Source organism: Hemicordylus capensis, chromosome 5 (assembly GCF_027244095.1).
Source record: "Hemicordylus capensis ecotype Gifberg chromosome 5, rHemCap1.1.pri, whole genome shotgun sequence".
Taxonomy (NCBI): Eukaryota; Metazoa; Chordata; class Lepidosauria; order Squamata; family Cordylidae; genus Hemicordylus; species Hemicordylus capensis.
The window spans coordinates 131,220,790-131,246,767 of record NC_069661.1 but is presented as its reverse complement, the minus strand read 5'-3'; the positions used below and the strand labels follow the sequence as shown (position 1 = coordinate 131,246,767).

Here is a 25,978-nt window from a genome sequence, read left to right as displayed (position 1 = left end):
ACTTAAGGTAGTGTCTATAGGGATTTCATACCATTTCCTATTCAGTCAATGTGAGACCCAAACCTGCTTTGCTTAGCTGTCATGTAGTTTCAGATCATGTCCTGGAACCTGTCTCTGGACTTTGTCTTTGTAGAGCAGAAAATAAGAATACTGAGTCTACAGAAATATTGACTGGCTACCAGGCCTAACCCATATGTGTGAACCTCAAGTGCAAATATTATCGATTGCTGTAAATGACAAATGACAAAACTCAGAATATTAATTGCAGAGGGTGCCATATCCCACGTATTGCTATGTTAATGGAACTGATCATGCAATCATTTTAATGGGATTTATGAAGAACCATGTGCCTAGTAGATTGCTGCCAATATGTTTGAAACAGAACTGAATTAGGGTTAAGGACCAAAATACAAAATATGGACAGAGACTACAAATTAGTTTAAATACAATGTTGCAAAACCAAAAGTAGAAAAACAGATTTTATTGATAATGTTGCAGATATCCACAGTTCATAACCAAATGATATAAAGTACTAAGACTATTGAGTTTGTTTTAGTGTATTATTACAAAACTCCAAGCAAAGCACGGTGAATTCCTGAAATGAAAGCTTCAACTTTAGCACAATAAAGACTCATCTTAATATTAGGATGAAGTTTGCTGACCTCAGTTAGCGGCTACAATGGCTAACTGAACTGTGGAAAAAAACCAGTAGTTTTTTTATATTAGATCATTTCACAAATCCATTAATTTAAAAAAGAAGAAGAAAAGACTACTGGTAATAGGAGATTTCTGCTCTAACAAATGTATAAAGAAATGCAAGTTTGAGATGTGCATACGCTTTTGCAAATATTTTGCTTAAGCAATAATTAAGCAATAGATTATAGTTCTGTACTATCTTGAAGCATTTGGAATATTTTTAGGATAGGTTTACCTCAGGGGCTTGCAGCCAAGGGCCTTAATGGAGTGATCTATATACCTGAGACAATTTTATGTGTTGGCAAGAATACATTGATAAGGCAAAGAGTTAGCCGTGACCTTGTTCTGTTCCACTCTCAGTTATGTGTGGTGTGTGATTAGGTTACATTTCTCTTGAGTGGAAAAGCTTGAGGATCAGATTCTTTCCTCAGTCTGGATGCAAGGTACCCATCAACGTAGCAAGAAAGCTCTGTCAAGAGTTCTCCTCTTATTCATTCTAGTTACCCAATTCAATTTTGCTCATATATCGGCTGCTGCAGAAGAGCCATATAGGTAACTCTGCTGCTGCTACGCTGGGGAAACTGGGGTTACATAGTCCTTTGCCTGTGTTTCAGGTTTCTTCAGAAGAAACTGGCTGAGAGACATAATAGCCCTACTGATGGGCAGTTGGGACATCATTAATGGATTTGGGCCCATTAGGGTGCCATATGTCAATTCCTTACCTTGCACAGGATCTAGGAACAAGTTCTCAAAATTTCAGTAAAAGCAACTTCAAATCTAGCATGCTTAGGATCACAGCATAAATCCAATAAAACCAGCAACACTGGCTGTAATCCCACTGATCACTTACTCCAGAATAAATCCTCTGAAATCATTTTGGCTGCTCCATAGCAAGCAGTTTTAGAATGGCTATTTGATCTTTTAAAACCATTCAAGTAGCATTTTAGTAACGTGAAATTCTTTAGTCTAAATTAAATTCATACTGAGGAGAAAGATTTATACAACTACTTATGCACTTAAAGGGGATTATAGGTCCTCGATACTAGAGCTTGGCCTGTAAACATGTGTTAAATTTTAAACATGTGCTAATGTTCCTCTACTGTCCATCTGAACTACAGAATAAATTGTACATAGTCCCTGAAAATTCCTCCCCTTCCAAGAGTTTGTTTAATCTTAAATCCCTTCCCCTCATGCACGATTAAACAAACAAGGAAAGAAAAACCATGATAACATTATCGATGTCTGTTGGGGCATAGGAAGGCCCATGGTGGCGTCTCCTGCTGCCTACCTTTGCGGCAGGCCCTACATCAACCACACCCCTTGCATTGATGTCTGAAGCATGTTGACATAGGGGTGTGGCCAGCATTGGGTCTGGAAGTGACACCAGAAGTGTTTTCTCCCAGCTGGTAAGGCGAGCACTTTGCTGGTAAAGAGCATCCAACCAGCAAACAATGTGCTTGCCTCACCAGCTGAGAGAGACTGACTGGCAGTGCTTCCATGTCCAATGCCCTGTGCTGATGTGCTTCTCACATCAGTGCAGGGCGCATGGCTAGCATTGGGCCAGGAAGTACCGCCTGTCTTCCCCTTGCAGCTGGTGAATGTATTGCTTGTGGGCTGGGTGTCAGGATGCAGGATCTCTCTGGTGGTCCCTGGACACCCCATCCCCTGCTGTCTAGGGACATTTATCTCCCCACCCCGACCATCTTGTTCCACAGTGGCTGCACGACTGGATGTCTGATAACAAAGGAAGATCAAAGGACACTGAAATAGAAACAGAGTTTACCATTAATGTCAATGAAAGTTGGGTTTTACCCTAGGCAATGTATGTACAATTTATAGCACAATAATTTACATAAAGTTTATCCCCCCCCAAAAAAACCCCCAAAACAAATAGTCGCTTTTGTTTATTATGGAGGAAAGCAGCTTTTAATACCTGGATTAAGTTTCTAAAATGTTCAAAGGCTGTGGCTTACATACCATACAGCGTCCATCTGATCCAAAAGCAGAGTGTGAAGATGTGTTGCTTCAGTGCTGACACAATTTTTAGTCACCACAGAGGCTCTGCAAGTTAGGTAATGGTGTGAATGCCACCTAGAAACAGCCAGAACCAGCAGAAATACCCCACTCTTGGGTTGGCATGGAGCTGCGAGATACAGTGAGGGAAATAAGTATTTGATCCCCTGCTGATTTTGTCCGTTTGCCCTCTGACACAGAAATGACCAGGCTATAATTGGAATGGTAGGTTTATTGTAGCTGTGAGAGACAGAATAACAACAAACAAACCCTCAAAAGCCCAGTGCCCAAAAGTCAGCGATGGATTTGCATTGTAGTGAGGGAAATAAGTATTCGATCCCCTATCAACCAGCAAGATTTCAGGCTCCCAGGTGTCTTTTCACTATATGCAGGTAACGAGCTGAGATGAGGAACACCCTCTGTAAGGGAGTGCTCCTAATCCCAGCTTGTTACAGTACCTGTATAAAAAACACCTGTCCATAGAAGCAAGCAATCACTCAGCTTCCAAACTCACCACCATGCCCAAGACCAAAGAGCCGTCGAAGGATGTCAGGGACAAGGTTGTAGACCTGCACAAGGCGGGACTGGGCTACAAGACTATCGCCAAGCAGCTTGGTGAGAAGGTGACTACAGTTGGCACGATAACTCGCAAATGGAAGAAACACAAAATAACTGTCAATCTCCCTCGGTCTGGGGCTCCATGCAAGATCTCACCTCGTGGAGTTGCAATGATCATGAGAACGGTGACAAAGCAGCCCAGAACTACACGGGGGGAACTCGTCAATGATCTCGGGGCAGCTGGAACCATAGTCACCAAGAAAACAATTGGTAACACACTACGCCATGAAGGACTGAAATCTTGCAGTGCCCGCAAGGTCCCCCTGCTCAAGGCAGCACATGTACAGGCCCGTCTGCAGTTTGCCAATGCACATCTGAATGATCCAGAGGAGAACTGGGCGAAAGTGTTGTGGTCAGATGAGACCAAAATCGAGCTCTTTGGCATCAACTCAACTCGCCGTGTGTGGAGGAGGAGGAATGCTGCCTATGAGCCCAAGAACACCATCCCCACCGTCAAACATGGAGGTGGACACATTATGCTTTGGGGGTGTTTTTCTGCTAAGGGAACAGGACACCTTCACCGCATCGAAGGGACGATGAACGGGACCATGTACCGTCAGATCTTGGGTGAGCACCTCCTTCCCTCAGCCAGGGCATTGAGAATGGGTCGTGGATACGTATTCCAGCATGACAATGACCCAAAACACACAGCCAAGGCAACAAAGGAGTGGCTCAAGAAGAAGCACATGAAGGTCCTGGAGTGGCCCAGCCAGTCTCCAGACCTTAATCCCATAGAAAATCTGTGGAGGGAGCTGAAGGTTCAGGTTGCCAAACATCAACCTCGAAAGCTTTCTGACTTGGAGAGGATCTGCAAAGAGGAGTGTGACAACATCCCTCCTGGTTTGTGTGCAAACCTGGTGGCCAACTACAAGAAACGTCTGACCTCTGTGATTGCCAACAAGGGTTTTGCCACCAAGTACTAAGACATCTTTTGTGAAGGGATCGAATACTTATTTCCCTCACTACAATGCAAATCCATCGCTGACTTTTGGGCACTGGGCTTTTGAGGGTTTGTTTGTTGTTATTCTGTCTCTCACAGCTACAATAAGCCTACCATTCCAATTATAGCCTGGTCATTTCTGTGTCAGAGGGCAAACGGACAAAATCAGCAGGGGATCAAATACTTATTTCCCTCACTGTATGTATGCCTGGATTTCTAAGTAAACTTATTAAGGGGAATAACCTCATTGAGCTCGGTAGTCCTTACTTCTGAGTAAATGTGTATGATCACACTGTAAACAGGGCAATCCTTCCAAACTCATCCATTCCTACATTCGACTCATGCATTTGTAATATTCTAGAATGCCTGTTTTATAAGCTTTGTTTTCAATTTTCCACATCAGTTGCTAAATACAGTTCTGTTTTAATTGTCAACATGTTTTAAAAGCTAATGCAATCAAGAAAACAACAGGGGTAGGGCTTGTTCTGGATTACAAAGTACAAACTAACTGCAGTCACAATACATTTTCTTTATGCAGGACACATTTAGTAAGCTGATACTGACAGAATCTCATTTCCATTGCAATGAAATGGATTCTGACAATATGCAAATGTCTTAGTGCAACATTTCCCCCCTAGCTGTAAATCGTTGAAATGCCTCTCCAACGTCTTCTGGGCAGAGAACCGAAAGTGTTCCGAAATAATTCAAACTTCATCTTAAGAACACAGGGCCAGTGCATGTTTACTCAGAAGCAAACCCCACAGAGTTCAATGGGTGTTACCCCAAATCAAGGGAATAAGGGGCTTATTCTCAAGAATGAAGCTGCACTCCTACACATGCTTAATTGATCGTAACAAACAATGGGATCTATTCCCAGGTAAATGTGTTCAATAGATTCAGTGAACAGAACTCTCTTCTGTATTAGACAAAAAGAAAAAGAAAAAAAAACCTCTTCAGAGCTGGCCTAAACTGAAAGGAGCTAGGCTGAAACTTCAAACCAAGCTTAGGAGAGTTCTCTGGAGCTGTATGACATTACTGCAGGTTCAGCAGTATTCAGAATTATTCCTCACACACTATGAAGAGGTTACAATTTGTTTTCCCTGAAGGAAAATGGAACAGCCAAGTTGCACAATATTCCAAATGTAGCACAACCATATTCTATGCAACTCCAGTTGACTCAGCACATATAATCACTTTTTTGGTATAAAAATCCAAAGGCGCAACAGTAGCAACATTTTTTTAAAGGCAAGCACATACACACAATGTCACGTCAAAAGCACACATTACAAAAATAGTACCATCATGTATTCAAATCCAGTGGCTTCATGAGATTGAAAAGATGAACATTAAAGTAGAACATGTTTCATAGGAGTTATGGTCTAATTTTGAGGTATGCAAGGTTGTTTTTATGGGCAATGGTGGCTCTGGGGGGACACACATTATATCCCCGCAGAAAAGTAGGTGTCCCCCCTTTGTGTTTCAGCCATTTAAAATGTGGAACATAGCTCACCCACCCAGAAATGCACTTTGACCCTTTTGTGCCCCCCAATTCTTTTTCTGGTGCCACCATTGTTTGAGTGCAATTTTATTACGTTAATTTATAACATACATTTACTTGCTCATTCAACTGATTTGGAAACCTGTTTGTCAAGGTAGTCACTCAGGACCAGACTTTATGCCTGCTCTGTTACACATGCTTAAGTCCAGCTGAGGATGGACTTTGAAAGATGGACTTGCATCTTTGATGAAGTAAATTAGCAGAATTCACTGAATTAAATGCTTGTATGAGATGGAAATCTGGTTAGTAAGATAAAATAACTATCAGAGCCACATAACATTCATTATGTCATTGGCCATTGCACGTGCACTTTTTCAAGTGAAAGAGCAGATGTGAGGGAACATAGGTGTTTTTTTTAAAACCTTTGGTCCCAGTGAAAAGGTTTTTAAAAAATCTTTTGTCCCTGAGCTACCATCCCGATGAAAAGGACCACGCCTTGGGAGGCTGCCATGGGCAATAACGGAAGCATTCCTCTTCTGGCAAATATCAGTCAGGGGAAAGGTCATTTTTATCAGGGGGAAAGGGTTAAAAAAATCTCTCCCTCCTTGCTGCAGCCATGATCCTGATCTGCTCTCCCCATGGCTGTGATTTCCACTTGAAAAAACACACATGCAAGGATCAATGACATGATTAATGTCATGCCTAGTTGGGCTTTTGCCTGATGTGACCCATTCAGTGCTTTCAACTCCTATCCCCAAACCCTCTGCCTTTCTAGCTACATATTTTGTGTAGCTCATGCAATACCGTATTTTACGGACTATAAGACGCTACGGACTATAAGACGCACCTTAATTTTAATCCGGTTTTTCAGAGTTTTAACATATTAAACTGTTAAAACATATAAGACGCACCTGAATTTTGGCGGATATTTTTTGAGAAAAAAAGTGAGTCTTATAGTCCATAAAATACGGTAACTCCTAGCATTATCTTGGTTGATGTGGCTATTACATGCAAAGGAACACACCTCAGGTTCATGCTATATCCTCAGAGAATTACAACCTATTAGCAGAACATGCTTGGAGATTGCCATCTATCCTTTGCTATTGAGCTACTAGCATGAAGAAGGAGGCTGTGTGTATGTTTAGGCATCAGTAAACCTAACTACTGAGAGCAGAACGACGCACTTAGCAAAATCGCATAGTGTCACTCCAGCTTGCAAGTAGTGGATCATGTCTGAATGCTCTCCACACGGGAGGGAAAAAGCCCTCCTTTCTGGTCTAGAGAGGTGAGGCAGGGATGCATTTTAGCACCCATTTTGTTTAATATATCTATATAGTGTTAACTATATTAACTCAGTGGTTTCCTGTTTGTCTATCTCCTCTATTCATTCTCCGAAATTAGCAAATAGGAACATACTGATATTACTATATGCAGACGACATGGCTATCATGTCCCAGATGCCCATAGGTTTAAAATGTGCTCTCAGACTCTTTACATCTTTTTGCGCCAATGAATTAATTGAAATAAATTACCGTAAAATGAAGGTAATAGTTTTTGCCAAGTGTCCAAGCAGGGGCATAGCTATAATTGAGCGAAAGGGTTCAAAGAACACGGGCCTCCAGCTCCTGAGGGCCCTCCAGCTCCACCCCTCCCTATTTTCTTCATTATCTCCCTCATTCTGGGGGGCCGCCAGAGAGAGGGATGAACATGGGCCCCCTCTCCCCTAGCTACACCCCTGCACCCAAGGCTACACAACTGGCTAATGCATGGTAATAAAATTGAACAGGTTAATTCTTTTAAATACCTAGGTGTAGTCTTTCATTCATTGGGCTCAAGGAATGCCCATTTCAGCTCAATTAGGCAGACTTCCCAACTTGTCATAAATAAAATTAAATTATATCATTCTACAAGAGGAGCATCATTTATTCCTGCTACAATTAGGCTTTTTGCTGCAAAAGTGTATCCCTTACTACTATATGGAGCTCAATTGGGACCTATCAACAACTTTGCTAAGTTTATTAGACATATTGCAAGTCCCGCGCTGTGTGCCAAATGCAATAATTAGACATGAGGTGGGGCTTATCAGATTAGAGTCATGTTATTGGTGTTGTATTATTTTGTTTTGGTTAAAATTAGTACTTACTCATGGGGGTTTAGCCCCCTTAATAATGATGGATGGCTGTAAACGTAAATGGAAGTCTCTGGTGACAAACTATCCTATTATGGACTTTCCCCAGGAACCAAATTACCAGCCTTAAAGCAGCAGAATATTTAAGTGAGGTATCTCTGCCCAAATTGAGACGTGCCCTTACTCTAGCGCGGATTAACACATTACCTATGGCGGATCTTGATGGTAGGTTTAAAGGGATACCCTTTTCCTCCTGGCTGTGTCTGTGTGGCTCTGGGGCTATACAAACTACTTCACATGTTATTCTAAACTGTGGTTTTAATATGGATATATGCTTAAGATTAATTTCTCCTTTGCTGGAAAACCTCCCTGGATGCCCTGATGACTTTTATCTAAATTTCGTATTGGCAAATACTGATAAAAATATTATTTGCAGAATAGCTAAGTTTTGTTATATTGTCTGTAAAATCTGTTCTGAGCTACTGTAACTGCTTTTTGTACTGCTCTCTGTATTGTTCTATAACCGTCTTTATTTACTGGTCAATGACGGAAATAAAATTTACCTTACCTTACCCTCCTTTCTACATGCAGAACATTTGCATGCAAGAAAGAATGGCAAGCTAGAACCCTCCTCAAGAGCATGCTGGGTTTTGTTTTGTTTTTAATTAATAAGGAGTTGTTTATGTGGAGAAACATACCAACATATGACCCCACCACCTGCAGGACTGAAGTGGTACAAATCCAGCAAGAGCTGCTGCTGATCACATTGGCTGACATTCTGATGAACAAATTGCTGTTGTAACTTTTGTGCTACAGCAAGATCACATTGTTGCACTAAAAGAGGGATTTGCACAATTGTGCAAAGTCCCCATTAAGACAAATTAAGTGTGCTGCAGTTGCATCAGCATAAGCATTCTTGCAATAGTACAACACTAGACTGAAATGCAAGCTCCAGATATAGTGCAAGTAGTTAGCGCAGCAGTTTTCTTCCAGCACAATAGCCTTCCTCAAGCATTTTCCTAGTCAGGATGTCAGCCATTGTTTGGGTGGGTTATGCTGGGATTCCAGTATCAAGAATCTGTGCTTCAACACAGGTGCAAATCTTCAGTCTAAATTGCTTACTCCTCTTCGGCATGCTATTGTGACAGGTCAGCAAGAATAAATCCCAACACAGGTGCTGAGTCCTGATGCAAAGTTTGAGATTGGGTGCATAAGTAACTCGTAGGTGCAAAATGTTTGGTTGGCTTTACACCAACCAGTGAAGGATTTGGCATGCTTATTCAGTTTTTAAAAGTTCCAAACAAACCCAGTTAGCTGATAAACCATTGTTATCACACCAAAATGAAAGCCAATATATTAAATAAGTAGAAAAACATACAACATGCAAGACCATATAATGGTGCTCACTATTTGTTCATACACAGTAATTTGAGCCATTACCCTCGTGCTGAACATTTTCAGGTAAGCAATATCCGTTGAGGTGCTTTTGTTGCTACAATTATCCTGTTTCTTCCTTGAGTATCAGCTTTTGTTAAGGAAACCCTGAGGAAAAGGTATCCTGTTCATTTGACCTAACTGCATTCTAATAAAAGTTTCTTGCTGTTTTAAAAGTTCCCATTTTGCTTTTCTGTCCTTTCATGAGAGTTCCCTCAGTATTTGTTTCCTGGTTTGATATTGATATAATATCAAATAGCTCTGTTTCTCCCCGCTGCTTTCTGGGGTGCAGATCCATCACATGATGCTCCATTCTAGAAGGTCAATCTCTTCACAGGTGTTTTCATATCTGTTTTGATTTGCTTCTTTGCTGTGTAATAATCTACGGCAAAAAACCCAGAAAGGGATACAAACAATCAGATACTACACATACAGCAAGGTTTGCAACAAGGTGTGGAGTTTGGCCGCTCTCAGAGCCAATCTACACAGTATGTGGAATGAGGCAGTTAGAATTCTGGAGTGTCCCAAGTCATACGGCAGATGAGGGTATCATATATTTCAATCAATTCCTCAAAAAACAAAGCAAAACAAAAACCCCAAAATGTCTTGGATGTAGAAAATCAGCACATTACAGTATAGAGCAAGATTTGCATAGCCCCAATGTGTTGGCTGACTACATGCATAAGAGTAGTATTCCATAATATATTACACCCTCTTGTAGAGTGAAGTAAGGCAGTCCAGAATTCTATTGCCTTGGTTTGCCATCTCACTCTGCATGGTGCACGGGATGATTCTCTATTCTTAAATATTTCCCTAATACCCAGGAAGGAATACACCTCCTGAGCAGGGGCGTAACGATAGGGGGGCAGGCAGGGCACGTGCCCTGGGCGCCACTCTGGTGGGCCATGGGGGGGCCAAAAAGTGGCATGCTCCACCCACCCCTGGATCGCGCGGCAGTGGCAGGAGTGAGCGGGCGGCGGCAGATCACCGAGTGCAGCAGAGCGACACCGAGGCCTGCCGTCTGGCCCGGCGTCGCTTCCCAACTGTACAGGCGTGCCTGCGCAGTTGAACTGTGCAGGCGCGCCTCGCAGTTGGGAAGCGACACCAGGCCAGACGGCAGGCCTTGGCGTCGCTCTGCTGCACTCGGCGATCCGCCACCGCCTGCTGCCGCACTCGGCGATCCGCCGCCGCCCGGCCGCCACCACCGCACTCGGCGATCCACCGCCACCCGCCACCACCACGCTCACTCCCGCCGCCGCCCGCCACCGCCACGCTCACTCCCACCACCGCCTGCCACTGTCGCGCTCACTCCCGCTGCCCGCCCGCCACGTGATCTGCCACCGCCGCGCTCACTCCGGCCAGGGGGGCGCAGGTATGTGGGGGATGGCGGGGGGGGGCGCAATTTCAGGGGCAGAGCTTGCCCTGGGCGCCGTTTCCCTCTGTTACGCTTCTGCTCCTGAGTGTTAGGAAGTCTGATATTTTCCACAAACCTGCCAATGTGTGTACAGGTGCTATGTTCAGTATTTCCAGGCCTTCACATGACTAATCTAAGATGATGTGCTTCCGCAGAATTGTAGGATACAACCTACCATAAGGCTTCTTCTCACCTGCCACAGAATAAAATACCTTTGACTCAAGGATGACCTGACATGTTGGTATCTGAGGCAGAAAATCTAAATGGTATCCCCTAGGGCAGTAAAAATTATAATAAATGAAATAATTGTTTGCTATATTTTAGTGGTACCCCAGATCTGCTACCAGACACAGACCCTGCCTAATAGTAGGGCTAGACCAGCTTGGATTTTCTTTGCAAGTGGAATAACTTACCACTTTATGTTCTGAATTTTAAACATAAAACTAGGTTTTATTTCTGTTCATAAAGAGAATTCTTATTTTTTACATTACAGCCCTGACCCAGTGGCTCAGTAGGCCTGCCTCCTCATTCTCTCCTGCAGTGCACTGATCAACCCTGTCCCCTGCACACTCACAGAACTGCCATCCACTGATAATACATGAATGGCACAGGCTATACATCTGTTCTGGAATTGCTTTATGAAGGAATAGAAGTGCTCATGTTAACAATTCTCTTGGGACTTAAAACTAGGGACCTCCATTATTACACAGTGACATTCATACAGCAGTAATGCATTTCTCTACACTGAGATGATGAGGAGGAGGAGGAAGAGGAAGAGGATGTCTATAATGTGTGACTAGTTCTAAGTGCTAAAATAATGTTGATTCTTTTAGTAATCTTTTCAAGTACCTTGAAATGTAGGACCATGTTATTACTCGGTAATGCAAATGGGAGGGGATTGAGGAACTGTTTCATCCTTGCCTGTCTCCCACATAGCTGAAATTCAAATGGTATGCTTCTTGGGGTAGAGGGCTCACTGTTTTGCATATGGGATCTGCCATCTATATTGATTTAACAACAACAATAGCAACTAATAACATGTGACAGATCAACCCCAAGTAAGGGGCAGTAGCACATATAATTATACCTTCAGGTGAACGAAGCCTTGAACAAATAGTGCCCCATATGAACAGTGTTTCTGTGTAGGGCATCTGAGAATAAAATGCTACACTTTTTTGAAATTTAAATGTCTACCCCCCCCCCGCCCCCACCAAATGGAAAGTCCAAAAGGGTTTCCGCTGGCAAGTTGGCAACACATAAATATTGGTTAATATACTGCATGCGATCACTAGCCCCATAGATATAAAGACATTTTCTGTGCAGAATTACAAGGAAAAATTAAAACATCAACTCAGTCAGGGGCCAAGTAGCAAATCAGTGTTCCATGGCATCAGGTTAAGAAGCAGATATTGTGATCATCTGACCTTCAGTATCCCATGTAACCCAACTGGCAATGAATTTAGCCAGCATTCTCCTACCAGCTGAAGCATTTGCATTTGCTCCAAGGAAACACATTATTGGCAAGCTCCCTAGAATTCTGTAGAGTTTGAAAAGCCTCATTTAAGTTACTCCAACATCAATTTGTGATGGGGGATAACATGTACATTGGAGACCCACGTACTGCTGAAGATCATGAGGAACACTTTCAATGGAAAACAAAGCCTGTTTTCACAAACATCCATGGAAAGGCCTTAGGAGGAAGGGCAGAAGGATGGAATAATGAAAAACCAACCAACCAGGATCAATAATAATAATAATAATAATAATAATAATAATAATAATAATAATATATTTTATATCCCGCTCTTCCTCCAAGGAGCCCAGAGAGGTGTACTACATGCTTAAGTTTCTCCTCACAACAAGCCTGTGAAGTAGGTTAGGCTGAGAGAGAAGTGACCGGCCCAGAGTCACCCGGCAAGTATTATGGCTGAATGGGGATTTGAACTCAGGTCTCCCCGGTCCTAGTCCAGCACTCTAACCACTACACCATGCTGGCTCCTGTGGAGAACATGAGGCTGTTCTCATGAGCAGCCTAGCCCAGGCTAGGGTGCTTGTGTGGAGCACTGGGATCATTGCAGATCCCGATGCTCCAGCTCAGTCTAACCCCATTCCTAAGTCTAGCTCTTAGCTGAGGTTAAGGGAGCAAGTGCTCCCTTAACCTGGCTGCTGGACTTGTGTGTCTCCTTGGCTCCACAAAGCCAAGGAGACACAGAGACAGGTGCCTAAAGCACCTGTCTGACAGCGGTATCTCTCCAGAGACCATGCACATCGTGTGGTGCCTTGTGGGATATGTGAAGTCTGGGAAAACATGTCCCGGCCTTTGTTACTCAGCACTTGTGGGATATGTGGTGCCTTGTGGGATATGTGGAGTCTGGGAAAACATGTCCCGGCCTTTGTTGCTCGGCACTGCTTCCAGCAGCACAGGTTGTGTGGGCACGCAGCTTGTGCACCATAAGGATCATTTTGGTTGTCTGGTGGAAGGTAAGCTGAACCCTGCCTTCCCTGCTGCCCACCCTGGGTCATGTGAATAGCCCTTACGTCAATCAATTGTTAATTTGTGAGTCCATAGGAATCAGTCCATGACGACTGATGGCAGCAGGAGGAACATCGATAGCTGAAATGTTAGAGGTTACACTCACAGTAGTATACTTACATTTATGAGTGATGAGGTGAACTCCAAAATATGGGAAGGGGGCAGATTTTTGAAGTCTTCTCCCACCTCCTGATCTATTCTGGAACAGACCCAGACCCTACCAGATGCCTCTAAATACCAGCTGCAGGGGAGCAGCGGTAGAAAAGAGGGCATGCCCTCACCTCTTGCCTGTGGGCTTCTCAGAGGCCACTCTGAGGCCACTATGTGAAACAGGATGCTGGACTAGATAGGCATTGAGCCTGATCCAGCATGGCTGTTCTGATGTACCTGAGTCCAGACCCTATCAAAAAGGGTCTACAGTCTGCAACAGTTCCCTGAAGCTCCCTGCTGTCTTGCCTTTCTGCCATTAAGTGGATAAGTAGCAGAGGACAGTGTGGAGGGCTTCCAGGATTCAGGAACCATTACAGCAAGCCCTGAAGCTCCTAGCCCTGGAGTGTAGTGATGATTTCATCACCACCTGTGCCAAAGCCCAGGGGTCTGGGTGAACACAACCATCATTCATACTTGCTAATCTAGTAGAAGGTGCTGTATTCCATTTTATGTGTAGTTTTATGTGTAGTTTCTATAACCTTTTGACTTTGCTAACCCAACAGCCCACTGATAGCTGGATTAGACAGCAGGCATCCATCCATCCATGTGAGATAAACTGAAACCAGTGGGTAGTGTGACAGTAATGAGATACATCTGTGTTTGTTAATATTATAAAATAATATAATGAATGACAAATAAAATGTGAAAGTCTAGACTCATTTTATAATACTGAATGAAATACTGCAGAACTCACCACCATTTCTTATGCACTGATATTTATTAAATAGACCACAAAATGACTATTAAAGTCTAAACAAAACACATTGTGGGAGCAAATCAGACAGAATTCTACTTAACTGAAGCTTAGTTCTCATCGAAGTGATAAACCAGTATCTGGACTCTATTGCTACAGAAATCAAGTTCCTCCATACAAAACAAAATAAAACAACCTCCCTGACAAAGAAAACGAATGCATCAGGTAGAAAGCTGAGCTAGAACCCTTTCCCCGGCAGCTTAGCTTTCCATATGCATTACATCATGTGAGTCCCACCTGCAGTCTGAAACAGTACAATCCAAATACAATGCACAGTACTACCCCAGTGAGAACCTGATCTTTGTTGGACCATAGCATCTTATATATTCAGAAGCTGTGTTTTAACTCTTGGGGTCGCTGGAGTGAACTACACTGAACTCAGGGTCAAACTGGACATGACATTAAATTGCCACATTAAATTGCAGTCATTGTCTAGTTTGGCTCTCCGTGACTTCTGAGTAAATATGCACAGGAGCAGGCAGCAGGTCTCATAATAACTGTAGACAAAATTAGTTATCTTGAACCCATAATACTAATTTTCTTTATGTACCCCTCCCTCTCAGTAAATAACATATCCTTGAAAGTACAAATATAACTCATTTTCTGTTATTAGAACAAGTATCTGAAAAATTCATAGATTCTGATTCTGAATTTTCACTTTGAGCTTCATAGACCCCAGAAAATGGATGGTTTGCATGAAATCTTCTTCATTCTTTGTCATTTTAGTATGCTCCTTGATTGTATGAGGGTTTTCAAACATTCATCAGTTTATTTCACTTTGATGCAGAAAATGGAGGAATCTAATTCTGAGGCAGGAGCTAAATGCTTGGCTTGGGACACTAAATTTTGTACTAAATACTTTGAACCCTTGTATTCTGCAACATTTGAAACTTTTCCAGCATCAAGTCCTAAAAGTGTTACTTATTTAGTAATCCAGGCAAATGCAGTAGCAACATTCATCACTAAAGCCCCTTTCAGATATTATATGAACCACTGAGGGGAGAAGGGAAACTGGGATTGTTGGAGCTCATCCACAGTAAGGTCTGAGAAGAGCCTCTGCACATATAATAGTGTGGATGTACAGAGGGCTCTCTCTATGTAATTGGAACCCCTGAAAGAGCAGGGGTCATGTTCACAGGGGGGAAGCCTTATGAACATAGAGTACTATAGGCCAGGGTTTCTTAACGTTGGGCCCCCAGATGTTGTTGGACTACAACTCCCATCATCCCCAGACATGGCCATTGTGGCTGAGCGTGATGGGAGTTGTAGTCCAACAACATCTGGGGGTCCAAGGTTAAGAAACCCTGCTATAGGCAATAGTTCTTTTCAGACTTTATTTTGAATGAGTGGAAGTTGGGTGTAGGATCCCATTCCACCTCTTGTGGGCATATAGGGTCTGAAAGGGGCTTGACATTATTGCCTTTGAACCTTGGATCTAGAATGTTTGTAATAGTTATAACTGGCTGTAATGATATTATTTTAAAACCTATTTCATTAATCATTCTGAAAAGAAATATCCCATAAGAGGTTTTCTTCCATTTCCCCCCTCAAAAGTTAATTTTTCCCCTGGAAAAAAAAGTTAGAATTTTCCTTGAGACAACTCCCTTCTCAAACACACTCGACCTATGTTTTTTTTTTCTGGGTTCCCCCTGCCACCTGGACCTTCATATTTCTATGTGAAACCACATACAGACCCACCCACAAGTCACCCTGAAATGGGGAAAAGGCCAGTTTTTGATGTATGAATCTACCTGCAGTTCATGACACAATTGCTACACTGGAGAGTGGAACAGCTGCTGCTGCTGTGTGCTTTCTATATTACCCTTTACTTGGCATATGGCTGGCTACTTCTTTGCTTTGTGTTTTCTTCACATGACTGCAACAAACAAGAGCTTAATTTACAAATTGTACATACCAGTCAAAGACATCTGCCTTCGCTTCTCTCCTTTCAGGTTCTTCTTCCTTGGCATCTTCTTGGCAGGCCTGGGTTTCTCCATCAGTTTCACTTTGCTGATATGGTGAGCTTTGGCATCTTTGGCTATAGCCCGATTCATGGGCTGCAGGGGTTTGCGAACCTCCCCTACCACACATGTGTGGTAAAAGGCAGGGACCTCGTGGTCCTGTAGCTCCTCCCACTGCAGAAGGCCCTCAGCTGGCAGCTCTTGCAAAAAGTCAAAGTTCCACCTCTGCTTGGCCCTTTCCATGCTGGCACACAGTATGTACTGGAAGTCCTGCTGCAAATGATCATGGTCCACGGGACCAAAGAGATTCCTTCGCACGTGGTTTGCTTTTGTGGATCTCAGCTCCATCCTCACTCCTGTCTGCCTTTCGTATATGAGACTACGGAGCAGCGACTCCCTGCCACAAACAGAAATACAATCAGATATCCTTTAAACTCAGCCCAAAGAAAGGTTAAATGTGGTATGTTAGGAGCTATATAACCACAGGATATTTGTTTATTTATTTGTTTGTTTGTTTTTATCAAATTTGTACACCGCCCCAAACTTTTGTCTCTGGGCGGTTAATATGTGGTCTGTGGGGGGCTCAGTCCTCCCTAGGACATTCCAAACTCTTCCCTTCCATTTTCAGCTTTCATGTTTTAAAGTAAGTTTTCAGTTGTTTTCCTTATGGAGACGCATACATAACTCACAAGATGAGACATTATTGTGGCTAAGAACGTGAACGTAAGGAGGTGTGTGTCTAACCTCAGCTGTGACCATTCTAACCAGCCTTAGGCAAACCATTAACAGCCTCAGTCTCTCATCGGCAGTATGGGGATAATGATACTGGCCTGCTTCATCGAGTTGTAGGCGTAAGTGGCTGACATGAGGAGCAAAATTACTCAGAGTGGTCCCATTGAAATTAAAAGGACAAATGAGACATTTCCTTGTTCTTTTAATTTCAATGGAACTACACTGAGTAATTTTGCTCCTCATGTCAGCCAATGTATGCAACAGTACTGTGAACATTCAAAAAGCACTATAGAAATGTCATTATTTTTCTTGCATGCCTGTGTGAAGGCATTTGTAATTAAAAGAAAAATAAGTTTTTCTGAAACTTTCCTGCCTAGTTGCTTGAAAGTGATACAGTATCTACTATCCTAGACAACCAGGCAAGTGAATTATTTTCAAGCCTTGCTGAAACAATTTTTCTCTTCTACTGTCTCTTCCCTCCAACACTAAACTTGTCTAGAAACAAAGTGGACAAGTTTGATGCTTGGAGCTGGAGGAGAGAGAGAGAACACTGGTGCCATCTTCTCTTATCCTCTAGCTTAATAACGTAGGGGCGAAGAGAAGAAGCTGGCACCAGCTCTCTCTCTCCTTGTGGACAAGTTAGATGCTTGGAGGGAAGAGACAATGGGAGACAGAAAGGGAAATGGGTGCAGCAGCAGCCAGCCAGGGCAGCCACACTCCATGCTGCCTCACGGAGGGCGGGCGGGGAATAGCCATAGGCAATGCTATGCCTCAACAGCTGAGGCTGGTGTGAGGGAGGAGAGTGTGAGGTGTGTGGCACCTCGGGTGGTGTGGTGGAGGCTGCTGTGGTGTTAACGCTGGCTCCTGCCCAGGGGTAGAGCCAGTGAGGAGGTGCAGCAGGGTGGCTTGTTGCCATTTGCCTCAAGTGGCAAACAATAAGAAGTCAATGCTGCCTCTTTGCCAGCCACTGCGGATTTCTCCATTGTCCCTCCTTTTCAGTAGGCAAGGGGCATGGAACTGCATGACAGGAAATGTATGTCCACACTTCCTGTAGCTCCGTTCCTGCTCCCTGCAGGCAAGTGAGAAAATTAGCAGTAGCAGCTGGCCAGGAGTAGAGGCTGGACAAATGCCTGAGCAGTGGCAGTTATATAGCTGCCACCAAGTGGGATGAAACCCAGTGAGGAGGTGCTGGCGGGGTGCCCTGGGCCCACCCCCTCCAATCCACCACCTGTGATCTGAGAGGGCTTCCTTGAAGGTCTAGCCCTGAAAAGAGGAGTTAAGCAGTTCCACCTTCTCTCTCTTTCTCACTTCACTTTGTGTGATACTTTGCACCTGTTGAACTCCTCTCTGTCTTGCACAGGAGCCCTAACATGGTGAAAGAACCTAAATTACAAATGTTATAGCAACTGTGTTATTGGCAAGGGCATAGCAAGGATGGAGTGGGTCTTGGGACAAAAAGTGAAGATGAGCCACTTCTTCTTTGGAGGGACTGGAGCGCTAGAGAAGAGCAAGCAGTTACCCAGCTGGCAGGCCGCCCTCCCTCAGGGGCCCAGGGACATTTATTCCCTCCCCCTGTTCAGTTATAGCTACACTCCTAGTTATTGGAAATCAATGTATCTGAAATACATCTTACTTTATTCCGTGAGACTTACTTTCAGATATGTGTATGCACAGGATTTCAGCCTGCAGGTCTGAATTCCCCCTCCCCCCCATAAAAGTACAACACAATCCTAAAGGCATTCATTCAGAAGTCCCACTGAATAGAACTTCCATGTAAATGTGCTCAGGATCATAGCTAAATGGCACAGCAAGTTCTAGCATTTACGTTTGCATGCAAACTATCAGGGCACAGGACCACACCTTTGCCAGTTTTGATCTGGGGCTTCATAGTATGGCGAAAATTTTCAAGCGGTTAATTAATTTAAGCAGGTCCCAGAATTCCCAAGCCTTCAACAGCTGCACACTTATGCTTTAGCTGGAATTGGAAACAAACGTACGAAAGCCGCACCCCGCGTTCTTTTTTCTTTTTGCAGGGAATGAGCGTGCGACGACGTTTATATGCTGATTACAAGGAGGGACTGTTGTCTTTTTCGCGCCTCCAGCTTGACATAGCTGGAGCCGCCGTTGCATCACGTGGGTCGCTTTTCTAAAGGCAGCACAGATTGAATAGGGCGGGTGAGTTCTTTTTAATATCCTGTAGCGGGAAAACCCCTCACCAAGTGATCGCATCTAAGCGGCCGCTGGAGGGGAAGGGATGAAATGCACTTCTTATGGGCTAAATGGCAGCTCCCAATGAGGCACTTGCACCAATGTTTTCGTTTAGCTGCAGAGTTCCACCCTGAGCAAACCGTCTGTTTAACTAATCTGCCGCCCTCCTCCACAGACAGCCGTGCCTTAAGCCTTTTCCAGCAAGAACTAGCCACGTGTAGGCAAAGGGCACCATCTCGCCCGATTTTAAGTCTTATTTCTATGCGAGAGTAAAATACACATATAGCCTCTCCCTCCCACGCCGCCTTTTACACCTCGACCCAAGCTTAAGACCTAAGCTTTGCTTTGGCTGAATCGTGTCTGTTCTTAAAACTGCTGTTAAGGAGAATGACAAGCGAACTCGTGCTTGTGGAGGGCACTTCACAGACACCTTTGCTTTCTCAGAGTAAATCCCACTGAATTCAATAGGACTTGCTCTTAAATTAACGTGCATAGAACGTTATTCCTACATTTACTTCAGTTACAAACTCCTCGTAGATTTCTGCCCTGAAATAGAATACATATTTATAATCTCTCTTCAAAGCAAAGTAGAAAGATCTCTTAATTTGTCATTTTGCCACAGCTTCAACATCTGCTCAAAAACAGACCAGAAGGGAGGCCTTCTTTTAGAGTCACATGAGGCATGATCCAGCAAGTTAAATGCTTTTAAGTGCATTGATTTAAATGGAAGAAAATTAAGTATGTATGTTGATTTCAACTGGAACATGTCTGTGCTTAAATATGCAAAATGTGCCCATGGTACACTTTTTTTAAAAGAGAAAAGAAAAGATTGACAAACAACTGAATACCAAGGGGCAAGAGGAAATTCTAAGAAGGCAAATTATTCTCCCTCAGAGGGAATTTCAGAATTGAGGGGTCATCACTGAAAAGGTCCTATCCCTGATCACCACCAGCTCAACTACTGGCAGATTACAGAGCAGGGCCCCTGCAGTAGATCTTAAATCTGGGTAGGTTGATGAAGGAGCTGGTAGTCCTTCAGGTAGTTCAGTCTCAAAGCATAAAGGGCTTTAAAGGTCAAAACCTTGAAGTGGACCTGGAAATGTATTGATTACCAGTGTAATTGGAATGTTATATGCTCCCAGCAGCATTCTGGAAGTAAGCAGTATGTTGATTATGGCCAAATCCAATTTATCCAGATTTACTAAAGTAAAAGATGCTTCTAGGCGCAGCCATCATCTGAGCATCTCTGGACAATGTGGGGTCAATGTAACCCCAGGTTGCATTTTTGATCTTTCAGGGGAAGTGTAGCTTCTCCAAGACTGGTGGAACTCCTCTACCCAGAGAGGGAGAATTTTCAATCCAGAGCACCCCCCATTTTGCATGGGTTGAAGTTCAGTTTCTTTACTCTCATCCAGACCAAAACTACATCCAGACACTGGTTCAGGCTTTTCACTGCCTCCCTAGGATTAAACAGCTGTAATGAGAAGTAGAGCTAAATATTATCAGCATATTGATGGTACCACACCACATCAAACCTCCAGATGACCTCATTCAATGGTTTCATCTAGATATTAAAATGTATAGGAGACAAGATGAATCCCTGCTGAAGCCCATGTGCAATCAGATGTGGGGAAGAGCTGTAGTCCTCCAGCACGAGCTTCTGTAAGTGCCTCATGCAAAATAGTGCCTCCCAGTCCCGTCCAAGGAGCCACTCCAGAAGGATACCATGGTTAATGACATCAAAGTCACTAAGAGATCCAGGAGAACCAACAATGTTGCACTCTCCCTGATGTAGGTCATCCAGTAGAGTGACCAAGCTCAGAGCTACAGTGGAACCCAGACTGGAGTGGTTCCAAATGATCAGTATCACCCAGAATTGGATGGAACTGGGTTGCCATGATGACACACTTCAGGACCTTGCCCAAGAAATTGAGATTTGGTTATAGTTACTTAAATTCCTTTGATCTAAGGAGATATTTTTCCACAGAAGGGGTGAACTACTGCCTCCTTCAGTGGAGCAGGGACCACCCCCTCTCTAGGAGAGGCCTTCCCTATATCCATGTATCCAGCCCCATGCTGGCCAGTTTAATTAGCCAGGAAGGACCAAGAAGCATCTTTGGATACTCCTCAAGCTGAAACCTCAAGTAAGAGAGCCTCAAGCTCCCAAGTAGCTTGCCGGCATCCTCAATCAATACTGTTTTATGTCCATAACATGAAAAGCTTCCTTTACTGAATTCTGCCAGCGAACCCCTATTAAAGGCACAGCACAGTGTAGTGTTTAGGTTACAGCCAGAATTGTATGGCATAGTGGCCGAGACAGCTCTGAGTCATTAACACCCCGCCCCCATTCAAATCCCCTGCCCTAAACCCAGTAGGTTCAAGTCACCCCCCCCCCGCCCCAGCAATACGGGATAATAATAATCCTTACGGATTACAAGAACAGGAGCGTGTTCTGGACACTCCACCTCGCTATATTGCGAATTATTATTACTGGTCCCAGGGAGACTCAAGTTCAATTCCTCACTCGGTTGAGAAGCTCTGACTGGGTGACCTGGGCTAGTTAACATATCTCAGCCTAAACTACGGCACAGCGTTGTTGAAGGAATAAAACGGGGGAGAGGACTGTGAGGAGAACAATGTTTGCTGCCTTGAACTCTTTGAATGAACCGTGAGATAAAAATGTAACAAAAAATAAACGTTCCCCTGGTCTTGTTGCCTAGCCGCCTGGGCAGCCAAGCCCATCCAGTTGACGACGGTTGCATTTTGCAAGGCCTGTCTGAGGAATCGCTAAGGAAGGCAACGCGCCACTTTTCCCGGGACCTGGCATTGTAGGTGGGTGTGGCTTGATAGGCGTCATTGGCAGCCTATGGGAGCCTCGTACGCTTCTATCACACCAGCTCTGCAACCGCGTAAACACCTCTCAAGCGGCGGACTTTGGCCCCCTCGTCTCGCTTTTCAGTTAACCCATCAGCCTCTGCAAATAGCAATCTAACTCGAACAATTAAAAGAAGAAGACAAGAAAAGCCAATGTGTGTTTACTATTAATTAAACTCCGGAGTCTCAGGGGCTACATTATCCTCAGGGGTAAATAATCTACACGCACCTTTGAGGAAAAGCAAAAACAAAAATCTGTTGCAGTTTGAATAGAATATAAAATTATATGCCCTATGATTAGGATATGTCATTTTTCACCTTGCAAAGCAGTACCGAGACGACCGAAGCCAGTAAAGTAAGGAGGGAGGGAGGACTTATTTGTTATCCTTTTAAGGGAAACTTTACACATGAACCTTGATCTTATGTATGGATATTTGGCAGTAAATTCCACGAGTTCAGCGGGAATAAGGTAAAGTGTGCCGTCGAGTCGATGTCGACTCCTGGCGACTACAGAGCCCTGTGGTTTTGGTAGAATACAGGAGAGGTTCACCATTGCCATCTCCCACGCAGTATGAGAGGATGCCTTTCAGCATCTTCCTATATCGCTGTTATTTCAGCATCTATTTCAGCATCTTCCTATATAGGCGTTTCCCATAGTCTGGGGAACATGCCAGCGGGAATTTGAACAGGCAACCTCTGGCTTGCTAGTCAAGTCATTTTCCTCTGCGCCATTAGGTGGCGGGAATATACCTAAATAAATGGCCATAGGTAGGATTAGAGCTGTGCAATCGAACCTTATGAGTGCAAACTCAGAAATGGGAATAACACACTGATGGGAATAAGAAGCCCCGCATGCGTAGAATGGGGTCCAAATTTGTACATGGGGCATGACACAATCCTCGGAGGTTCCCAGAGATTTGTGCGGCTCTATCCTATTTCATTCTTACTCTGAATCAAGTCCCATTGTGTTTAGTGGGAGTTATGCCCAAGAAAGTGCGCATAGAACTGCCATTCTCGAGAGCGTAGCTTCAGCACTGCATTGCATTGCATTGCAACCACATTACAGGGGCTTGACACTCTCCGCCTGCCTCCCTCCTTTTAGCCGTCCCTCCTCTTTCCACATTGCCATTGGCCAGGGATCCAGCAACGGCATCTCCTAGTTCTAGTCACGCACAGAGCAAAACGCGGAAGAAGGTCTCTCAGCATCCCAACCGGGCTGGCCAATATATGGAGCTTCGGAAATATTAGGACCGAGGAGACCCGAGTTCAAATCCCCATTCAGCCATGAGACTAGCTGGGTTACTCAGGGCCAGTCACTTCTCTCTCAGCCTAACCTACTTCACAGGGTTGTTGTGAAAGAGAAACTCAAGTATGTAGTACACCGCTCTGGGCTCCTTGGAGGAAGAGCGGGATATAAATGTAATAATAATAATAATAATAATAATAATAATAATAATATGAGAGATAACCCAGGGTCTTTTTAAAGACTGAACATATGAAGTTAGCATTAAGGTTGCAAGTCTATAAGAAACACCCCTCCTTGGGAGCACGTCCGGTCCCACTGAAATGAATAGAACTGCTAATCAGAGGGTGACATACAAGGACAATCCCGAAAAACAAAGCGTTACATGGTAAGCCCCACTGAGCGTACTAAAGATTTTGCCTTAGCTGGAAGTTCCCTTAACGGAGAGGAACTTTCGGGTAAACAGGCGCAGGATTGGACTTCAAGTCGCCCTGAATTCAACAGGACTGAGAGGACTTCAGCCTTATTCTGAACAGCAGCTGCAACTGAAAAGTAGCTTGCAACGTTTGTCCTAATTCCATTCGAAAGGGGAGGTACAGATAACTTACATCGGAAGCCTTTCAGTCGCTGTCGGCGCTTCTGTTGGTGAGCGAGAGTCCCTTGCAGCAGTTCTCGAGTGCTTCAGCTGTAGAGCTGGAGTATATGGCTAATAGTCCTTCCTGTCACTTTCAAATTTCGCGGGGCAATTCAGCGGTCATCTAGGGGAAGTTTGACGTCTTCTTCTGAAAACTCTGCCAACTGCTGTCTCGTGCAGACCGCTGGAGAAAAAGTCTGGTCAGATCCTTCCTGCACAGGGGCTGTTCTCATAGTGCGTCCCTTTCACCCCACCGCCTCCTCCTCCTCTTCTACCGCCTCTTCTCCCCCCTCCACCCTCCGCCGTGCAGTTTGCAAATCTGTTGCTTTGCTCCTCGCCTGATTAACTTTCACATTCCGGGCTCTGCTCCAGGCACGTGGATTTGCAACGTGACTTGCTCCCCCCAGGAAGAGTGGGTAAGTGTTGCCAAAGAAACCAAACAGAGAGCCAAAAAAACACAACCCTTTGCAGCCAGTGACACTGGGATGTAGGATGGATCATGGAGGGAAAAAAGTGAAGGAGATTCTTCCCTCTGGAGTGACTCAAGATATACGCCAGTTGTTTTGCTGCTGGGGTGGAATTTAACATCACAATTCCCAAAACAGAAATGCCAACTAGGGGGAATTGGTACAGTTCAGTCCAGGTCAGTTGATTAAATCATAGCAGAACCAAACAGAAATACAAATCCCCCCTTTAAAACAACAACAACAAGGCAGGAACATGGGGAGTTGTGGATGCAGGGGTGTACCTATAATTGAGCGGATCAGTTCAAAGAACCTGGGCCCCCAGCTCCTGAGGGGCCCCCAGATCCACCCTCCCCATTTTCTTCATTATCTCCCTCACTCCAAAGGGCCACTGGGGAGAGGGGTAAACACAAGCCTCCTCTCCCCTAGCTATGCCCCTGTGTGGATGCTTGTGATTAACCTGCTGCCTGAATTAACATAGAGTCTTTGCAGATAGTGATGGTATCTACCAAATAACTACCATGTAACTCAATTAGCTGCTTTTGTACTGTGTTCTGAAAGCTTGCATACTTCCGTGTCACATAATTTAGTTACCAGATCTAATGATGGGGTCCCAAATGAGAAATTAATATGACCGTCGAGTGCTGAATGGGTTATCAATGCAAAGAAGCCTAAAATTGCCCATACGAAAGGAAGGGCAGGATACATTGTACATTGTATAGCATTCATTTCCTAGTTGGGATCTCCTCACACCTTTGAAAGTTTAATCATTTCAGCCATTCCCAGTAAAATTTGCTCTCATTATTTTCCGTGCTTATTCCAGACATGTTGGACTACTTTCAAAAGGTATTCATTGCCCAGAAAAAAACCCACCTCCAAGTTGGTTCATAATGGTTTTGTCTTCAGAACTGGAAGTAAATGCTGGTCATAATGGCTAATCACCCAGGCTTTTAAGTGATACTGTTTTGATTGTTTTTAATGTAGAATATTGTTTTTAAAACATTTAAATTGTTGTGTTTTACGTTTCTTTTTTTGTTTTTAACTAATGTTTTAATGTTGTTTTTATCTTGTTGTAAACCGCCCAGATACGTAGGTTTTGGGCGGTATAAAAATATGTTAAATAAATAAATAAATAAATAAATAATGGCCATTAAGTAAATACTGATTATAGCCCATGCCAGGGAGCCTAAAGTCTTCTTCAGACATTATAGAAAGATGCTGTACATGAGTACAATGTTTAAAACAGGACCAGAAGCCCGACCCCGTCCCCATCAGTGATTTACGGCAGTGCGTTGCTAATGGATAAACTGGTGTTCATCTGAAGAGGTAAATGCTGTATCCGTGATACAGACTATTACTTTTTTAAAAAGCTATTTATTTTATTTTATTTTCAACAAGTACAGCGTATGTGTAAAAACTGTGCAGCAATGGAAAAGAACAAACAATAAAAACTCAAATATAAGCCAGAAATTAAGAGCCATTTGAGGTTCAGTGTTAAGAAGAGATTGTCGGTTGCTGAGCATGCAAGTACAACTTGATAGGAGACAACTGAAAACAAAATTCAAGAAATAACATCATTCCAAAATTTGATTTGAGTGGATGGAGGGTTACAAACTGACCATTC

At 43.8% G+C, this 25,978-nt stretch overlaps 1 protein-coding gene across 5 annotated transcripts; it reads right to left on the bottom strand.

Annotated features, from left to right (window-relative positions):
- Positions 1–466: 466 nt before the first annotated feature.
- Positions 467–24,116, bottom strand: LOC128328365 (cyclin-dependent kinase inhibitor 1-like). Of its 5 annotated transcripts, XR_008309165.1 has the most exons (4): positions 23,865–24,116; positions 16,154–16,596; positions 9,301–9,709; positions 2,393–2,457 (listed from the first exon to the last, which is right to left on the bottom strand). XR_008309165.1 is itself a non-coding variant. In XM_053258276.1 (3 exons), coding segments are annotated over exons 1-3 (534 nt in total). In that variant the 5' UTR covers positions 23,867–24,116; the 3' UTR covers positions 467–2,368. The 5 variants fall into 5 exon arrangements, 4 of the variants coding, with proteins under 4 accessions (XP_053114251.1, XP_053114254.1, XP_053114252.1 ...); XM_053258276.1 differs by lacking the exon at positions 9,301–9,709 and having other exon boundaries at positions 467–2,457; XM_053258279.1 differs by lacking the exons at positions 9,301–9,709; positions 23,865–24,116 and adding an exon at positions 21,568–21,655 and having other exon boundaries at positions 467–2,457.
- Positions 24,117–25,978: the final 1,862 nt, after the last annotated feature.